This window comes from Mirounga leonina, unplaced genomic scaffold (genome assembly GCF_011800145.1).
Source record: "Mirounga leonina isolate KUSES-001 unplaced genomic scaffold, KU_Mleo_1.0 Mir_83, whole genome shotgun sequence".
NCBI lineage: Eukaryota > Metazoa > Chordata > Mammalia > Carnivora > Phocidae > Mirounga > Mirounga leonina.
The window spans coordinates 281,159-300,396 of NW_023270826.1; the positions used below are offsets into that span (position 1 = coordinate 281,159).

The 19,238-nt window shown below is 36.8% G+C and overlaps 1 protein-coding gene across 2 annotated transcripts in view; it reads right to left on the minus strand.

Annotated features, from left to right (window-relative positions):
* Positions 1 to 2,639: 2,639 nt before the first annotated feature.
* Positions 2,640 to 19,238, minus strand: part of LOC118002822 (breast cancer metastasis-suppressor 1-like protein) — a 30,428-nt gene continuing 13,829 nt past the window's right edge. The window contains exons 5-10 of one of the 2 annotated variants that reach the window (XM_034993417.1): positions 8,758 to 8,854; positions 7,440 to 7,523; positions 6,526 to 6,590; positions 5,767 to 5,806; positions 4,989 to 5,115; positions 2,640 to 3,302 (exon numbers count right to left, since the gene is read on the minus strand). In XM_034993417.1, coding sequence (XP_034849308.1) covers positions 3,185 to 3,302; positions 4,989 to 5,115; positions 5,767 to 5,806; positions 6,526 to 6,590; positions 7,440 to 7,523; positions 8,758 to 8,854 — 531 coding nt within the window. In that variant the 3' untranslated portion in view covers positions 2,640 to 3,184. Of the gene's footprint in view, positions 3,303 to 4,988; positions 5,137 to 5,766; positions 5,807 to 6,525; positions 6,591 to 7,439; positions 7,524 to 8,757; positions 8,855 to 19,238 lie in introns of both variants that reach the window. The other variant, XM_034993418.1, reaches the window with a different exon arrangement.

Genomic DNA, 19,238 nt, shown 5'->3' on the forward strand with positions numbered 1-19,238 from the left:
CTGGCAGGTAGTGACCTTGCCCTGTCCTCACATAGTCTCCTCTGTATGCACCTGATGTCCAAATTTCCTCCTCTTTTGTCAGTCAGACTGGATTAGGGTCCACCCTAAAATGATCTCATTTTAACTAATCGCCTCTCTAAAGACCCTATCTCCAAATACAGTCACATTCTGAGGTGCTGGGGGTAATGGCTTCAGCATATGAATTTGGTGAAGGGGGTGGGAGGCACAATTCAGCCCATTACAGGATATATAGATAAAGCTCAAGTTTCTGGGCCTGTGAAATAAAGGGCAAGACTGGGCCACAGTGTCCAATGGGGGAAACTGTCTCAGTTAATCCCGCCCGACCTAGCAGCCACAATTCCTGTAATTCATCCATAAAGACAATATAAGGAACATGCATTTTTCCCTAACCCCATTCTAAACTTTCATTTAAAAAAAATATATATTTTAGATTTCCTTATCTTTAGCAATTAAAATAGTTTATATTCCAATTTGGCATGGGACTACATAAATCCTAACTAGTATATTCATCCTGCATCTACTTTTTTACCCTATAAATTCATTTTAGTTCAGTTTTAATGTACTGAACTTACTGGGCCCACAAACAAAATCTTCGAAATAACAGCCAATGTCCCTGTTTTTCTTTTCAACTAATTATCAGTGAGGTGTACACAGTTCTCTGAGTGGTGTTTGAGTTTTAAGTAACAATATGTATTTCAGAACAACCTGAGGAAGGCTGCAATGAAAAGTGCTCAGGCTACCAATGAGAGAAAGGGACAGAATGAGGAGTGTGCTCTTAATTTGCTAATAATTATTAGTGATGCACTGGATTAGTGATGGTTAGGGTGTTTTTTTAATGGAAAATGGCAGGAAGGGATGGGCTGATTATGAAATACTGGGAGCTGTGGCAGGAAAGGCCTATAAACTGATCCTAAAACAGAGACTGATTATAAACATGACAGCAGCGGGAGCAACTGATCATATCACACTTCACAGATTCTAACAGTCCTCCTAAACCTTTTGACCAGAGTCTAATGGCAAACTGCCAATATATAATATAAAAATATCTATAAATACATTTTAGATTACTTTATTTTATAGTTACTTTATAGATTATTAGAGTTGTATATGTTTTCAAAGTAAATGCACTAATCGTAGTTTTTAAAATACAAATTTTCTATTTAGAATTTCAGAACATATGCAGTACATTTTTGTTAAAGTATAACATATATGTATATTTTATTTTATTTATTTTATTTTATTTTTTTTTTTTTTAAAGATTTTATTTATTTATTTGAGAGAGAGAGAATGAGAGACAGAGAGCATGAGAGGGAGGAGGGTCAGAGGGAGAAGCAGACTCCTCGCCTAGCAGGGAGCCCGATGCGGGACTTGATCCAGGGACTCCAGGATCATGACCTGAGCCGAAGACAGCTGCTTAACCAACTGAGCCACCCAGGCGCCCCATATATGTATATTTTAAAATTAAGTATAACTTGGCCATCTTGAATATCTAAATATACCCCAATAGAGGTTGAACTGTGATGTAGGGAAGCAGAAACATTTGTTTAACACTCCCAACTCTCCATACCTATTAATGTAAATTGGCTGAAATCATTCTTAGAAGTGGACCTTCTATTTCTATAACCTTAGAAATAGGTTATAAAGAACTTAACACACGAGTAATTCGAGACACTACAAATGACACTCAACACATCTTTTTATTATATACTAAATTTAAAAATACAAATCTTATTAAAAATGCTTATGAAACATTGTATATATAAGTACTGTCAAATACTATTGGATTATGACATTATGTACATTTGTTAAGGTTAATTAGAAACAGAACAAAGTATATAACTTTGCTGATAACGAATTTCAGAAGTCAAATATTTTAACATTTGGCAACTGTGAAGTAGTGATCCGCACAGGAAAATGTTTTCAGAGGTAAAATAGTAAGAAAACAAACGGAATAATGCAGATATTCCTGCCTTGTTAATAAGTAGCTCTCTTCCTCATCCTCTTCAGTCTCATTATAACAGAAATTAAAGTGCACAAGACCACCAGGAAAACTTGATTTGGTTGTACCCTAATATATACTACAGCCAATTGTGCTGCCATATTGAGGGTTTCAATTCTTTGTACTGTTCCTGAGGTTTTCGAAGTTAATTTTGCATGTGGCTAAGGGAAGAGAGGCCAATACTTTCTAAATTGCACCAAGTGGCCTTAAAGTGTAGAACCACCAAAGATAAAAATATTAATTTGGGAATAGATTCAAGAACATTATCCCTGTCTACTTTGCCCTAGGAATAAAATTAATATAAGAACCTAGTTTTACCTCTGGAAAATGCTTACTAAAAATCTGTTTCAAAAGGTCAGACATGAACAGCAAGCACCACAATACTGTCAGTTACTATTCACCACTTATATACTGCATCATAAATACCAGGCATAAATACCTGACCTCTACAGATTCACAAGAAATACAGGTAGAAGCATGTTATTACTTGACACTAATTTTACTAATTAACATTAAGTATAATTTGTAAAAATAGGTCACCACCATACAATCAAGGAAGAGGAGAAGGAAAGCTCCTAGTCTACAAAAGTGCTCCCTTTAGCTTTCAAACCCAATAGCTTCACTTTGGGTAAAACAAGATTGTAAAGAAAGGCCATCAGTTCTAAATAAGCTGATGATGCCATATATACATACTCACGTATATATGTTTAAATTTCAATTCTGATTTAATGCAATGTACTAGTACAAACCATTTATAGGAAACATTTTATCAGGCTTATTTACAAACACAATGAGTGACAAAGATATGGAAAAATCAAAGAAATTGCAGACAAATATAACCATTTAGCAACACAGTTCACTAAAGATAAAACAGATTTGCATAATGTTTTTAAAAAACAAAGAAAAAAATTTAGTAAGAAACCCCTACCATATATACCTATTGGTCATTGGACCTAAAAGGCAAATAAATGTAATGATCATGATTAAGTTTTTATTACTGTCTCATTGACATATCAATATATGAGGTCTACTTAGAGTACTACCTACAAATACAGTCTCATGATTTGATGAGAATATTAAGTTATTGAATACATTTTTAACTCCCATGGCACATCACACTTGATAACACTAATAAGGTAGCTTTAGATAACACTTAAATCATGATTATGAATGTTTAATTGAATATTTTCCTTTCTGTAGCTGTGAAATGTAAAGCTTAGATTTGCTTCCATCAGGCCTCTTAAACCAAACTTCATCATGGTTAATTGTTGTAATTACAGCACTAAAAAGGGGGGGGAAAAAGAATGAATGAATGAATTGCAATACGCCTCCACCACTCATTTTAGAGTACTAGCCATAAAACCAAAATAGCTGGCATGCAAGAGTAGATTCAGATATATAATTGTCATTTACCACAATGCTGCACTATCAGCAGGGCATACTGTCAAAAACATCACATTCAGCAACACTTTTTAAAGAGACAATCTCCTTTCTTTCCTTAATAGAATTGGACATATTTACTATAAGAACTATTAAATGCACATCGTTCCACTACATCCCCACCCGACCCCACCCCTCCAAAACACACAGTGGAGCTAAAAACACTAATTATATAGTATTACACCTCCAATTTATATCAGCCCTGGCTGTAGGAAATCTTTAATGGTTTTAAATTTTTTTTCAAATGCTTTATTTTTTCAGAGTATCCACTTAAGTTTTTATTTAAATTCTAGTTAGTTAACATAGAGTGTAATACTGGTTTCAGGAGTGTAGGAAATCTTAAAAATACCAATCAATCCCTAATTCCTAGTGTCAAAACATCTGTAGGTAACTTGTATGGATTCTTTTTTGACACTATCTTTATGTAGAAATATTTTAAAAACAGATTTGTGTTTAATACTCATAGTATTTCATCTCTTTTTAAATCACATTTATGCTAAGTAGTCAGTAAAATGTCTTAAAAGTAGTAAGATGAAAGAATCTAGGGGTATCACATAGAACCTAGTAATTAGCTCAGTGTGCTTCTATGAGGAAAGTTACTATACACAATGCTCCTACTATCCTAAAACTTTACAGATGAAATTACAGTCCAAGTAAAACCACTGTATATGGAAAATGAGTATTCTTCCCTAAATACAAACACTGCATTTACCATTCATACCTAGAAAAAGATACTTTCTTACTATAGAATGTTACCACTCTGAGAATTAAATCCTAAACTACTGAAGGAACAAAAGCAGTGATTAGCATTAATATTTTCCAAAAGCTACAACCAGATAAAACTTAGAAGGCTATCAGGGCGCCTGGCTGGCTCACACAGTGGAGCATGTGACTCTTGATCTCGGGGCTGTGGATTTGAGCCCCATATTGGGTGTAGAGATTACTTAAAAAAATAAAATCTTAAAAAAAAACAAAACAGATAAACTTAGAAGGCTGTATAATTATAGAAACGTTGTTTAAGCTTAGACAGATTGAGTCTTTTAAAAGGCAGCTTTCAGTTTTCAAGTTATACTCTAATTACTGTGACTCTTAAGGCTTTCGTTAATTTTCCATTCCTTTCCTACTCTAATTGATACATATTCTTTGTATCCAAAATACTGTAACACAACCAAAAAAGTTAACGATTAATATATCTACCCAAAACTCGTAACAGAATGGTTTAAAGATCACAATATTAAAATCCTAACAATTCATCTACTTTAAGAACTAACAAATAGGACCACTTACCTGAGCTAAATAATTCCAACATTTCCTCTTGTGTTAATGCTTGTGCTCAAGAACTTAATATATGATGTAGGTCTATAAATATTAACACTGGTGAACATACATGCTAATCAAATCATATGCCAAGAGAAAAGAAGGATCCATAGGCAACTAATGGTGCATTATGAATGCACTACAGACGGGGCAAATATTTATTGACAATAATGTTGTAAATACTGAACAATGGTGAAATGATAATTTTTACCTTGTAGGACATTCATCTTTTTTATCAATACATATTGTTTGTCCACGTATATACCATTCACCATCATAGTATAATCTTCCTTCTTCGGATCTAGCACTGTGCAGATGTTTTTCCAGTTTCACAGGTGCTAAAGGGATCAGTTCAAAAACTGTTATATTAATAAGACATTGTCAGAAAAACAAAAGTGCAGAACATTAAGCAGTAACACCAATCCATGCATATATGTGAAAAAACACTAAAAATATTTCTTAGATAACAACTGTAAATCTAATAGAAATAAGAGAGGGGCGCGTGGGTGGCTCAGTCGGTTAAGCGACTGCCTTCAGCTCAGGTCATGATCCCAGAGTCCCAGGATCGAGCCCCACATCGGGCTCCTTGCTCAGTGGGGAGCCTGCTTCTCTCTCTGATGCGCCCCCCTCTTATGCTCTCTCTCTCACTCTCTCTCAAATAAATAAAATCTTTAAAAAAAAAAAAGAATTTAATTTCTTACATTTCTTATATAATTCAGTAAGTTTTTAATATAACAACAAAATGAAGCTATACAATGTACAATAAACCATCAGTTAACTAGACAAGTGCCAGAAGGGGAAGCAGGTGCATTATCAGTTACTAGTGCCAATTTTAAGTAGGATTTTAAAACATTGTAATTCCAGGAGTACTGTTCACTGATGAAATGAAACCACTGATGGGGGCGCTGTTTGGTATGTGGATGACTTAACAGCCCTGATTCAACCAGTCTCCACAGAGAAGATTCCTGAACTTAGATTAAATGACTTACGTTCTGTTTTCACTCTGTGTGGACCCAATGTAGCCATTGCCTTAATTAAAAAAAGAAAGACATTGAGTTTATAGACTGAAAGTATATTGTGGGATCTATTTAATGTCTACAACACTACTGATGACCTCAGTAGCTAACAGTGAAATACAATCTTCAGTTGCTCTAATAAATTTTAATGTCTAAGACCATAAGGAATATAAAGAATAACCATTCCACCTAGAGGTGTTATCAATACCTGAATTCATCTCTTGCAACTAAGAAGTTTCTGAAAACGGAAATATTTAATACAAAAAATAAGTCTCCACTTTCAAACAAGCACAGAAAATCCTATAATTTTTGAATGTTTAATGAGAGAATGCAAGACATACAATAAGAGTTCAAATACTCACTTTCATTCATTCAACAAATATTTATTGAGTGCCCTCAGAAAGCCAGGACTGGGCTAAGGACTAGGCACAGAAAGATTATATATTACTTTTGTATAATAATTATTATTATTACCCTAAATAAATGCTTTTCTGTACTTTTGCATAAATTATTAATTACATTATTACAGGAAAAAATACAAATTGCTGACATGTCTCTCTTAAAGTATTCTTGCAATCCACAGTTATCTGTATTAGCATTAACTGCCACAGAATGTTGCAAAGTAAGGCATATTAACAATAATCATATTTTGATGTATTAGTGAAAAACCACAGCATCTTACAAAGTAGACTATAAAAAGATAACTTGTATTCCATTGCTCTTTAATCATACCTTCCTAATTGTTGTCCAGTCTTCAAGAATATCAAGATCTTGTAGCATATAAACTATATATGGACGTGGAAAAGTCAAGGTCAATTTAGCTGTAAGAATTTCACACTTTGAATTTTATTTCCAAACTTCTGTTTTTCAGAGAATTGGAACAATGATTTGTGGACATAATCCTTTGGCATGCTGAATTCTGACTTCAAATTATTCTCCAAAAAACTCAGTACCAGGATAAATATGTTTCAGTACTTCAGATGCTATAACCATATTCTCTTAATTCTAGGATATCACTGATTATAAGATATACCACCAACGTAATCACTGTTTTGAGGTGGGGATGGGAAAAGACAGGGGTAAGGGGGAGGGTACCACAGGGAACACCAAGATTGAAAGCACATACTACTTCAAGTTAAAGATACTCCAGTTTTGGAGGCTCATGGGTGGCTCAGTCCATTAAATGTCTGACTCTTTTGATTTTGGCTCAGGTCATGATGACAGGGTCGTGAGATTGAGCCCCGCACGGGGCTCCGCGCTGGGCATGGAGCCTGCTTATGATTCTCTCTCTCCCTCTCCCTCTGCTGCTCCTCTCTTTCTCTCAAAAAACAAACAAAAAACATAAAAACTTCAGAAACATTGAAAAGTGTTAAAAAATATACATGTGAATTAATCATGCTATATTCACATCAAAGCCTTTGTGAACTACAAAGCCATATTTTCAAAGTTGAGATCATGACTAAATTTCTACTCCTTCCCTACCCCTCTTAATCTAAACTATATTCTTCTGCCTCAGTTTTGTAAATCATCTTTTGCCTATTACAGGATCATATAAATAAAGTCAATGTATACTAATAAAAATTACAAAGATAGGGACAATGCAAAAATGTATACCAAGGCAAAAAAAAAAATTTAGAAAAGGATATCTGAAACAACAACTGGCTTCTTTTTGTCAGGACTGAAAGGATCCTTCCTCTTTTTTCTTGACTGAAGCTCATCATTCCACAGCTCTGGCAAGTAAATAAAAATTAAGTATTAGCTGATTTCTGGAGATCAAAGTGGCGGAAAAGGCTCTGTAATTTCATGGTAGCAAAATTTCATTGGAAGCTATGTATATACACATATGACTATATAATTTCATGAGCAGCTATATATTCATAAAATTTCCTCTGCCTTTATTAAAGTAAAAATCAACTTGGCACTTAATGACTAATAACATGTTCAGGTACTTTGTTAAATATACATTGCATGCATTGTGTCATCCTCAAAGCTATCTCTGAGGTAGGTATTCCTATTATTTCCATTTTACAGATGAGGAGACTGATTTAGAAAAGCTAAAGTAACTGTTCATGGTCACCCAAGCAGTAGCGACTGGGGCAGTGGCATTACGAGTTCAGCGTGTCTGACCCCACTGTGCCTATTCTACACCAGAGAAATAAAATCTCTAAGAGGAAAAGCAATATACACGCAAGACCTGTAGAGTAACCCAGTACATCTTCAACCCAATGTAGAAAGCCTTTCCATAATACCCTAGAAAAAGCAATTTTGGGGCGCCCGGGTGGCTCAGTCGGTTAAGCGACTGCCTTCGGCTCAGGTCATGATCCTGGAGTCCCGGGATCGAGTCCCACATCGGGCTCCCTGCTCGGCAGGGAGTCTGCTTCTCCCTCTGACCCTCCCCCCTCTCATGTGCTTGCTCTCTCTCATTCTCTCTCTCTCAAATAAATAAATAAAATCTTTAAAAAAAAAAAAAAGCAATTTCAACCTTGGACTGATGTAATTATTAATGAGTTTTTCCTTTTTCTGAGACAAAAATCTCCCTCCCTGTAATTTCCAGTTTGTTTGATACCAAAAAGAAAAGGTTTTTATTCCTTCTTCCACCTGATCTTTCAAGACTTAAAGGGAAGAACATATACTGTAGTTGTCTTCCAGTACTATTCTTATATTATAAAAATATTCTTACTGTTTTATAGTATACCATTCTTACTCCTGTAGTTGCTGTCATACTTCTCTTTTGTCCCTTTTCACGCACTCCATTTTCTATGTCTTTCTGAAATGTGAATTCAAATCAAAGCAACAATCACAAGCCTATCAAATTCTTTAGAAGTCTCCCCCTTTCTCCTCTCATTAGGACACTTCATTTACATAACATTTATATCAGGAGACTCGGATATTATGAGACACTACAGTAAACCACAGGTTCAGTGTCACTTAAAGTAAACATCACCATCACATCATTCCCGTTACCTGAGGTAATATCAATGCTGTGCCTATCCTCTTCAAGCCTTCTTATCTTCTCCTCCAGTTCACTCTGGACTGTATCATATAACAAAAGCTTTTCGCTCTGGAAAAAAAAAGATTATGCATAAGTAGAAATAAAAAATTGGTCTTAACTATGAGTACTAAATAACTTACTCTTAAAGTACTTTAACACGATGCTTTTGTCTGCTAACTTAAAATTTTTTTAAGATAAAATGCCAAAAACATGAAAGAAAACTAGAAAATATAGAATCTAAGTATAGATTTAAATACATGCAATTAAATTGTTTAATAACATCTAAATTTATATGTGATATGAGGGTAAATGTTTACATACAATTCATAGTAAGCTCCAATGGCCCCTTTTAAATATAAGCAGGTCCTACCTGTCACTATAATAGAGAACCTGTCCTATAAAGTAGATCATTATAAAATGGTTCATGTTTGCTCATCACAACAATAATTGAGCCTTTATTCCTCACTAACATCTCAATATGATACAAAATAGACTACTGTATCACAAAGAGAAAGATTCAAGTACGAATTCTGTAATCATTTTAAATCTAATGAGAGTCAAAATCATAAAACTACAGACTATATCCAGATCTCTCAACAAAACTATAGAAAGATTGAGGGACTTGCTAAAAGAGACTATTTACTACTAGCAAATCAGACTAGAATTCAGGTCTACTAGTTCTAGCCCCTTGTTCTTTTAATTAGAAAACATTATATCCCTTATTTTCAAAGGGATAAAATATACATAAGTATAATATTTAGATTTGTTATATAAAAAGCTTATGACAGATCCCCAACCCATCCACCACACCCTTCCTCTAGTGAGGATAGACTACTGATACATAGTTAGATATGACTGTCGTCTCATAGAAACTACTGGAATACAGTTAGATAGGATTTCTTGTGGAAGGCACAGGCCACAGCCATTTGGCAGCACTCCCAGTGTAAATCATGAAATCCTCTCTTTTGGGTTTGAAATTTAGAGTCTACGCATGCTTGAAGGTTCTCCTGAGTGGTAGAGAGAAGACGGCTTTTGTCCATTTGAGGCAAGCCAGGAGCTTGAGAAAGTAAAGCTGAAGACTAAAACTCGATCTCATATGAAAAATCATCTCCTTGCTTGCTACCCTCTATGCTTATTTCTTTTTACTTGTTCGCCTACCTTTGGTAAAGCCTTATGAACTATTCCAGCCTTATCTACATGTTATGTAGATAAAAGCTTTTGTTTTTAAGCTTATGAAAATTTAACTGCTGCAGTCCCTTTCATTTCTATTGATAAAATTGCCCTAGGTCAACCAAAATGCTAAAATAAGTCCACTAATCATTCTTTATAATTAAAAAAACAAAACAAAACACAATGAGCCTGAAATATTTAAAGCTTTGAAGACACCTCTAAAGATATTAAAAGTATAAAGTGTACAGATAGAAGTGCCTTGAATCTATTCACAGTCTTATTTCTTTGTCCTTCTCTCTCTTATCCTCAACCCCGTAAGATCCTCAAAAACCTTTCCTGAGTAGGAAAGAAAGTCATTAACACAGGAGCGAGAGGACACCTGGAAAAGAAATGGGCATCCAACCTCCCCTTCTTAGGTGCCTCTACAGGCTTCTTTAACAGGTAATTCAGCTTTTTTAAAGTACTTACTATAATTGTATATTTGGCTTCAAAATCCCATACCCCTCCAATCTCCAAACCTATACTTACTCCTTTGAATGTGGATAGGAGTTACTGACTCACTTCTAATGGATAGAATGTGGCAGAAATCTAGGTCATAAAAAACATCGTCGCTTCCATCCTGCTCTCTTGGATCACTCACTCTGAGAGATGCAGTCACTGGGTCCTGGGGACCCTCAGGCAGCATCTGGAGAGGCCCATAGAACTAAGGCTTCCAACCAACAACCAGCAAAAACTTGCCAGCCTTGTGACTGAGTCACCTTGGAAGCAGATCCTCCAGCCCCCAGTCAAGCCTTCAGATAACTGCTTCGGCTGGCTGACCTCTTTATTGCAACTTTATGGGACTCCCTGAGCCAGAACCAACCAGCTAAGTTGCTCCCAAATTCCTCGCTACAGAGACTACAAAATAATAAATTTTATTCTTGTTTCAAGTCACTAAGTTTTGAAGTAATTTATTACAAAGCAACAGATAACCAATACAAGAGCTCTCAACAAGCTTATTTCTATACACCTTTTCCCAAGAAGCTACTCTACCCAACTGAAAATGAGAACAAGATCTAGTGGAAAAGACGTAAAGGGAACTTCTAGAGTGATGGTGAAAAGACACCCCATGAAGATAGTGATGCAGATGGCCTAGAAAGCATCTGAAGGAGGGCACAGGATGGAGCAGGACAGGGGATTCTGGGGAAACAGGGGATGCTCCTCGGGGATTATCTGATGCATTTGATCACATGGAAAACAGCATTAGGAAGCTTTCATAAATCTGCTGGAATCTCTGAGAAGAAATGACAAAACTAAGAATAAACGAAGCAATTATTAATTCCGAGGCTACAAATAGATTTGTATAAAAAGGGAAGTTTGAGTGTAGTGTAACTCTTGGCTCAGTAAACAATATTTATAGCTACAACGAAAACAAAAATTGAGACATAACAGTATTGGAAAAATGGGATGAGGGAAACTATTACAGAATCTTCAGCTTTCATAACAGGAAACCAATAGATAATATCTAAAACTGATATTATTTAGAAATATGAGGGCAAATTCCAGAAGCTGTAACTACAAGAGTTAGATCATTGCTGCTGGAATGTAGAATTTAGAGATGGGAGAGGGGACTGCTGTGTTTCATTATAAGCCGGTGCCTTAGGAAACATGTACACATATTACCTGCTAAAAGCAAAGGTTTAAAAGAGTATTTAGAACTATAGGGAAATCCTCACAAAATGGTGATCGTAAAACAGGATATAAAATAGTATGTATAGTTATACCAGCTATGTGAAAAACAATTATACAAACATGCACATACTTATTAACAAATGTCCACTGCTTGGTAGATTATGGTTCATTGTATTTACTTCTTTAGACTTACTTCTCAAGTTTTCTCAATACTTATTAATGTTATAATCAGAAAAAAATAAATAAATGAATAGATAACCAAGATCAGACCCCTGAAGAGTCTCAATTTCCTCAGGAACTGGAATCCTAACCCTGAGCCCTCAGGGCCTGAGACCTTGCTACCACCTGCTGTCGATCTTAACACTCATCTCCAGATCCGTGGGGAGGCTTAAATGAGATAACCTAAATAAAGCATCACCACCTGTCCCAGTGTCTGGCACACTGTATTCTATAAATGTGATTTCCTTCCTTAATTTGACACAAACCATCTGCTGCCTCGATTGCCTCTGTGGTTTGCTGGCATACTCTTTGTACGCATACCCTTATGAACATGTCTTCTAGTCTCTGGTCCTGGCCCCTCTTTCTATCTGCTGCTAATCAAACTTACTTTGACAACTGGCAGTGTGTCTCCCTTCTTCCCACTTCCCCTGCCTCTCAGTTATTTCTATATGAGCCAAATGTAGAACTAAGTAATAAGCAGATAAAAAGCCCTGAATAACAAAGTTTCAGATTTAATGGTAAATTGCATGAATGACTAGAAAGATCAAAGGATTTCAGTCTTGGTTCTGCTGCTCCTTAAACATGTGACCCTAAGCAAATTACTTAAGCTCTCTGAGCCCCTCAGTTAACCCATTCATAAAATCAAGATAATTCCTATTTCATTAGGCTGTGGTAAGGATTAAAATGAGTGTGAATATAAAATAGATAACACTCTAAATGTAAGTTTCCTTCCAGCCTTTATTTCATGTCTAAAATGCCCTTGAACTACTGAAGAGTATTAATTATATAAGTAAACAGATCATTTATAGTACTAATTCTATATTAAGTATTAAAAAACCAAGCCATAACTAAATTAGAAGAAATTTAGGTAAATATTTAGCATCTCTATGGAGGAGGGAAGACTTTCAAAGCTGAAAAATGATGGAAGAGGGGTGCCTGGGTGGCGCAGTTGGTTAAGTGGCCAACTCTTATTTAGGCTCAGGTCATGATCTCAGGGTGCTGAGATCGAGCCCCACATTGAACTCCACACTCAGCAGGGAGTCTGCTTGAGATTCTCTCTCTCTCTCTCTCTCTCTCTCCCTCTGCCCCTGCCCCCACACTCTCACACGCACTGCTCTCTCTCTAAAATCTTTTTTTTTAAGATTTTATTTATTCATTTGAGAAAGAGCATGAGCTGGAAGAGGAGCAGAGGGAGAGGGAGAAGCAGACTCCCCACTGTGCAGGGAGCCGGATGTGGGACTCGATCCCAGGACCCTGGGATTATGACCCGAGCCGAAGGCAGACACTTACCCAACTGAGCCACCCAGGCGCCCTAAAATAAATAAATCTTTAAAAAATGATGGAAGAAGGGCACCTGGGTGGCTCAGTCATTAAGTTCTGCCTTCGGCTCAGTCATGATCCCAGGGTTCTGGGATTGAGCCCCGCATCAGGCTCCCTGCTCAGCGGGAAGCCTGCTTCTCCTCTCCCATTCTCCCTGCTTGTGCTCTCTCTCTCGCTGTGTCTCTCTCTGTCAAATAAATAAATAAATAAAATCTTTAAAAAAAAAAGATGGAAGAGAAAGAATATCAATATATTTGTCTAAGTAAAATATATTACTTGACAATACACTGCTGACTTTTATGTCTGACAATACAGTAGACTAGATATCCTCAAAACATAACCCAGAAAATCTCAAAACAAAACAAAACCTCCCAACACACCTACACAGATATTCTAAATAAAATACCACAAACATCTTTTTAAAGGTATAGTTAAGCTCTTAAAAAAGTAAGAGAGATCTCCAAGAACCAAAAATAAACAAGGAGCAGGAAACCAGCATGCTAACCTGGTGTTGAAGCTATGGTTTCCTTGAGGGTATTTGCTGGTGTTGGTAACCTAGAGGAATGGTTTTTAGTGGCTATTTGGGAAAAAGAGAAAGATCTTGGGCCTAAGCAAAGTGAGGAACAAGAACTGGGATCCCTGCATAGCCCTGAAGGGTTATATCTTCAAAGAAAAGGCAGACTAGAAAAGATTCACCTGAGGGAAATTCAGATGAATCTCAGGCAATAAATGGAAGTTTTTCCCAAAACTACGTCATCTTAGGCCTGATCTCTACATATTTGAGATTCAAATGTAGATTACCTGCATCTTCTAGGAAATTCCAAGCCAAAAAATTAAAGCAGTCATGTGCTTTTGGCATACCAGGATGCCTAGCTGAAACAACCTAGCAGAAATAAAAGCAGATACTATCTGAAGAACTACATCCTCTGTCCAAGGTGCACAGAATTCCAACCAATAAAGCCTGCTACAGTCCAGAATTATGAAATAAGGAAATAAGCTGTGAGGTTTGGCAGAAATTTGAAGAAAAAAAAAAAAAAAACCAGCAGAATTAGACTCTGAAGAACTTCAGATAATATACTGAGTAAAAAATATGAATTAAGGGGCGCCTGGGTGGCTCAGTTGGTTAAGCATCTGCCTTCACCTCGGGTCATGATCTCAGGGTCCAGGATCAAGCCCTGCATCAGGCTCCCTGCTCAGCGGGAAGTCTGCTTCTCCCTCTCACTTTCCCTCTCGCTCTCTCTCTCAAATAAATAAAAACCTTTAAAAAAAAATATATGAATTAAGTATTAAGAAATATGGAAGACAAAATGAGGACTTACATATGACTAACTCAAGTTCCAGAAGGAAGCAGAGAAAACGAAAGGCAATACCAGAAAAAATAATATCTAAGAAATTTCCAGAACTAATGGAAAACAAATTCTCAGATTCAGAAAGCACAACAAATCCAAGTAAGGACAGAAAAATAATCTCTATGGAGACACACAATAAAGAAACTGAAGAACAGCAAAGAAAAGAATGTAAAAATAGCTAGTAAAAGGAAGGAAAAAAGCTATCTACAAATGATTAGACTTCTAAGCAGACTGTGGAAAGTAAAATCCTAAAAATGTTAAGAGGAAATAATTATCATCCTACAATGTTTTATCCCCCTAAACTGTCATTCCAGAATTATACAAATAATTATACAAATAAGCTATTTTAGACAAGTAAAAACTGAGTTTACCATCAGCGGACTCTCAGTGAAGAAATCTTTAGGATGTTCTTCAAGAGGCAGAAAAGGAACTTGCAAGGAAGGGTTACAACTCAAAAACAATGAGCAAAAAACTAGTAAAATATGCAAAAACCTAAAAAGAACTAAATCAATGAGATCAGAATAATGCTTCTGGGCTCCCTGCTCGGCGGGGAGCCTGCTTCTCCCTCTGACCCTCTTCCCTCTCATGTGTTCTCTCTCTCTCAAATAAATAAATAAAATCTTAAAAAAAAAAAAAAAAAGAATAATGCTTCATTTGAAGGGTAAAAAGGCAAAATGGAACTAAAGGACTGACAACTATAACTTGTACTTTGGGAGGGAGGAACTAAAGTTAGAGAGTTCAAGGGTCCTTTATAATTCAGGAGGAAGACAGAATTATTAATATTTGATTCTAATGTAGATATGCATACTGAAAATTTAAGCTAATCATTAAAATATAGAGCGTACCAATGTATGATGCAATTTTTTAAAAAAAGATTTTATTTATTTGAGCGAGTAAGCAAGAGAGAGAGCATGAGCAGGGGGAGGAGCAGAGGGAGAAGCAGACTCCCCGCTGAGCAGGGAGCCTAACACAGGGTTCAATCCTGGGACTCTAGGATCATGACCTGGGCCAAAGGCAGACGCTTAACTGACTGAGCCAGCCAGGTGCCCCTGTATGATGAAATTTTTAAAACTCAATAAACCACACACACCCAGGAAAGGTCAGGAAAGAATAAAAAAGGATAAAGCAGAAAAAATAGAAAACACAAAATAGGTTAGTATTACATAGCAAAATAATCACTACAAATATAATTGGACTAAATTTACCAATTAAAAGACAGGGATTCTTAAAAGTTTTTAAATCAACACATGTCCTATTTATTTACAAATAATATGCCTAAAATATAGACCATAAAAAAGTTGGAGAAAAAGGATAAAAAACCTCTCATCAGGCAAGGGGTGCCTGGGTGGCTCAGTCAGTTGAGCGTCCAACTCTTAGTTTCAGCTCAGGTCATGATCTCAGGGTTGTGAGATCGAGCCCCACATCAAGCTCCACACTCAGAGGGGAGTCTGCTTGAGATTCTCTCTCTCTCTCCCCCTCTCCCTCTGCCCTTCCATCCCCCATTAAAATAAATAAATCTTTAAAAAAAATTGGGGGTCCCTAGGTGGCTCAGTCAGTTAAGCATCTGCTTTTGGCTCAGGTCATGATCCCAGGGTCCTGGGATTGAGTCCCACATTGGGCTCCTTGCTCAGTAAGGATCTATTTCTCCCTCTGCCTGCCACTCCCTCTGCTTGTGCTCTCTCTCTCTGACAAAGAAATAAAATCTTAAAAAATAATAATAAACTAAAATTAAAAAAAACTTTTATCAGGCAAATGCCAGGCCAAATAAAACAAGAATAGCTACTTTTAATTATCAGACAAAATAGACTTTATGGCAAAAATCATTGTTACAGAGGAAAGTACATTTAAAAAGGATAAAATGTGGGGCACCTGGGTGGCTCAGTCGTTAAGTGTCTGCCTTCGGGCTAAGGTCATGATCCCAGGGTCCTGGGATCGAGCCCCACATCGGGCTCCCTGCTCGGTGGCAAGCCTGCTTCTCCCTCTCCCACTCCCCCTGCTTGTGTTCCCTCTCTCGCTGTGTCTCTCTCTGTCAAATAAATAAATAAAATCTTTAAAAAAAATAAAAAATAAAAAGGATAAAATATTATATTCGTTAGAAGATACAGAAATTATAAAATGAATCTGATAATACAGCCTCTATATACTTCATACACATATAAAGCAAAAACTGATAGAAATATAAAAAGATATGAGAAATTATTATATAAAGCAAAAACTGGTAGAAATATGAAAAGATGAGAAACTAATAATCTCATTTATAATAGCATCAAAAAGAAAAAAATACTTAGGAATAAACTTAAGTAAGGAAATGAAAGACTCGCATATTGAACACTATGAAACACTGATAAAAGAAATTAAGCACAAATAAATGAAGACATTCCATATTCTTAGATTGGAAGACTTAATATTGTTAAAAAGTCCATACTACCCAAAGTGATTCACAAATTCAATGCAATCTCTTACCAAAATCCCAATGGAATTTTTTTTATAGAAATAGAAAAAAAGCCTAAAATGAATATGGAACCACAACAAAAACCCAAATAGCTAAAAAAATTCTTGAGAAAGAAGAACAAGGGGCGCCTAGGTGGCTCAGTCGTTAAGCATCTGCCTTCAGCTCAGGTCATGATCCCAGGGTCCTGGGATCGAGCCCTGCATCAGGCTCCCTGCTCCGCGGGGAAGCCTGGTTCTCCGTCTCCCACTCCCCCTGCTTGTGTTCCCTCTCTCGCTGTCTCTCTCTCTGTCAAATAAAAAAAAAAAAAGAACAAGGGGCGCCTGGGTGGCTCAGTTGGTTAAGCGACTGCCTTCGGCTCAGGTCATGATCCTGGAGTCCCGGGATCGCGTCCCGCATCGGGCTCCCTGCTCGGCAGGGAGTCTGCTTCTCCCTCTGACCCTCCCCCCTCTCATGTGCTCTCTCTCTCTCACTCAAATAAATAAATAAAATCTTTAAAAAAAAAAAAAGAACAAAATGAGGCCTCACATGTCCTAATTTCAAAATTATTACAAAGCTATAATAAGTAAAACAGTATGGTACTGGCATAAAGACAGGCATATAGACCAATAGAAATAGAGCCCAGAAATAAACCCATGCATACCTGGTCACCTAATCTTCAACAAGGGTGCAAAGAATACATAATGGGGAATGGCTAGTCTCTTCAACAAATGCTGTTGGGAAAACTGGATAGCCACAGGCAAAAGAATAAAATTTGACCCTTACCTTAACGCCATACACAAAAATGAAAATGGATTAAAGTTTTGTTTTCAAAGATTTATTTTTGAGCGAGAGAGAGCATGCATGCACAAGTGGGGGCAGGGAGAGAGAGAGGGAATTTCAAGCAGACTCCCTGCTGAGTGTGGAGCTGACATGGGTCTCATTCTCACAACCCTGAGATCGTGACCTGAGCTGAAATCAAGAGTCGGACACTCAACCGACTGAGCCACCAGGTGCCCTGAAACAGATTAAAGATTTAAATGAAACTAGAAAACCCCTAGAAGAAAATATAAAGGATAAGCTTCATGAAATTGCTCTAGGAAATGATTTCTTGTATATGACACAAAAGCACAGACAACAAAAGCAGAAAGAGATAAGTGGGACTATATCAAACTAAAAAGCTCTGCACAGCAAAGGAACAATGAGGGTGGAAAGGCAACCTACAGAATGGGAGAAAATATTTGAAAATCATGTATCTGGTAAAGGGCTAATATAAAAAATATACAAGGAACTCAATTTAAAAATTAGCAAAGGACTTGAATAGACCTTTTTCCAAAGAAGACATACAAATGGCCAAATACATGAGAAGATGCTCAACATCACTATTCATCAGAAAAATGGAAATTAAAATCACAGCATGGGGGTGCACCAGGATGTCTCAGTGGGTTGAGCATCTGACTCTTGGTTTCGGCTCAGGTTATGATCTCAGGGTAATGAGATCCAGCCTGGCGCTGGGCTCCGCACTCAGTAGGGAGTCTGCTTAAGATTCTCTCTCTCTCTCCTTTTGCTTCTTCCCCTACTCAAGCATGCACATGCTCCCTCTCTCTCAAATAAATAAATCTTTTTAAAAAAAAGTCACAGGGGGTGCCTGGGTGGCTCAGTCGTTAAGCGTCTGCCTTCAGCTCAGGTCATGATCTCAGGGTCCTGGGATCGAGCCCCACATCGGGCTCCCTGCTGGGTGGGAAGTCTGCTTCTCCCTATCCCACTCCCCCTGCTTGTGTTCCTGCTCTCGCTAACCCTCTCTCTGTAAAAAAAAAAAAAAAAAAAAGTCACAGTGTGGTATCACTTCACACCTATTAGTATGGCTATTATCAAAAAACAAAAGATAACAAGTGTTGGTGAGGATATGGAGAAATTGAAACCCTGTGCACAGGTGATAGAAATGTAAAATGGTGTGGTTACCATGAAAAATAGTATGGAGTTTCCTTAAAAAAATTAAAAATAGAACTATCTGATCCAAGCAATCTGACTTCTGAGTATATTCCCAAAAGAACTGAAATCAGGATCTCAAAGAGATTTGCACTCCCGTGTTCACTGCAGCACTACTCACAATACCCAAGATGTGAAAAACAACCTAAATGCACAATGAAGGATGAATGGATAAAGAAAATATGATATACACATACAATGAAATATTATTCAATCTTTAAAAAATTCCGAAGTCCTGTCATACAATACAACATGGATGAACCCTGAGGACATTATGCTAAATGAAATAAGCCAGTCACATAGGGAC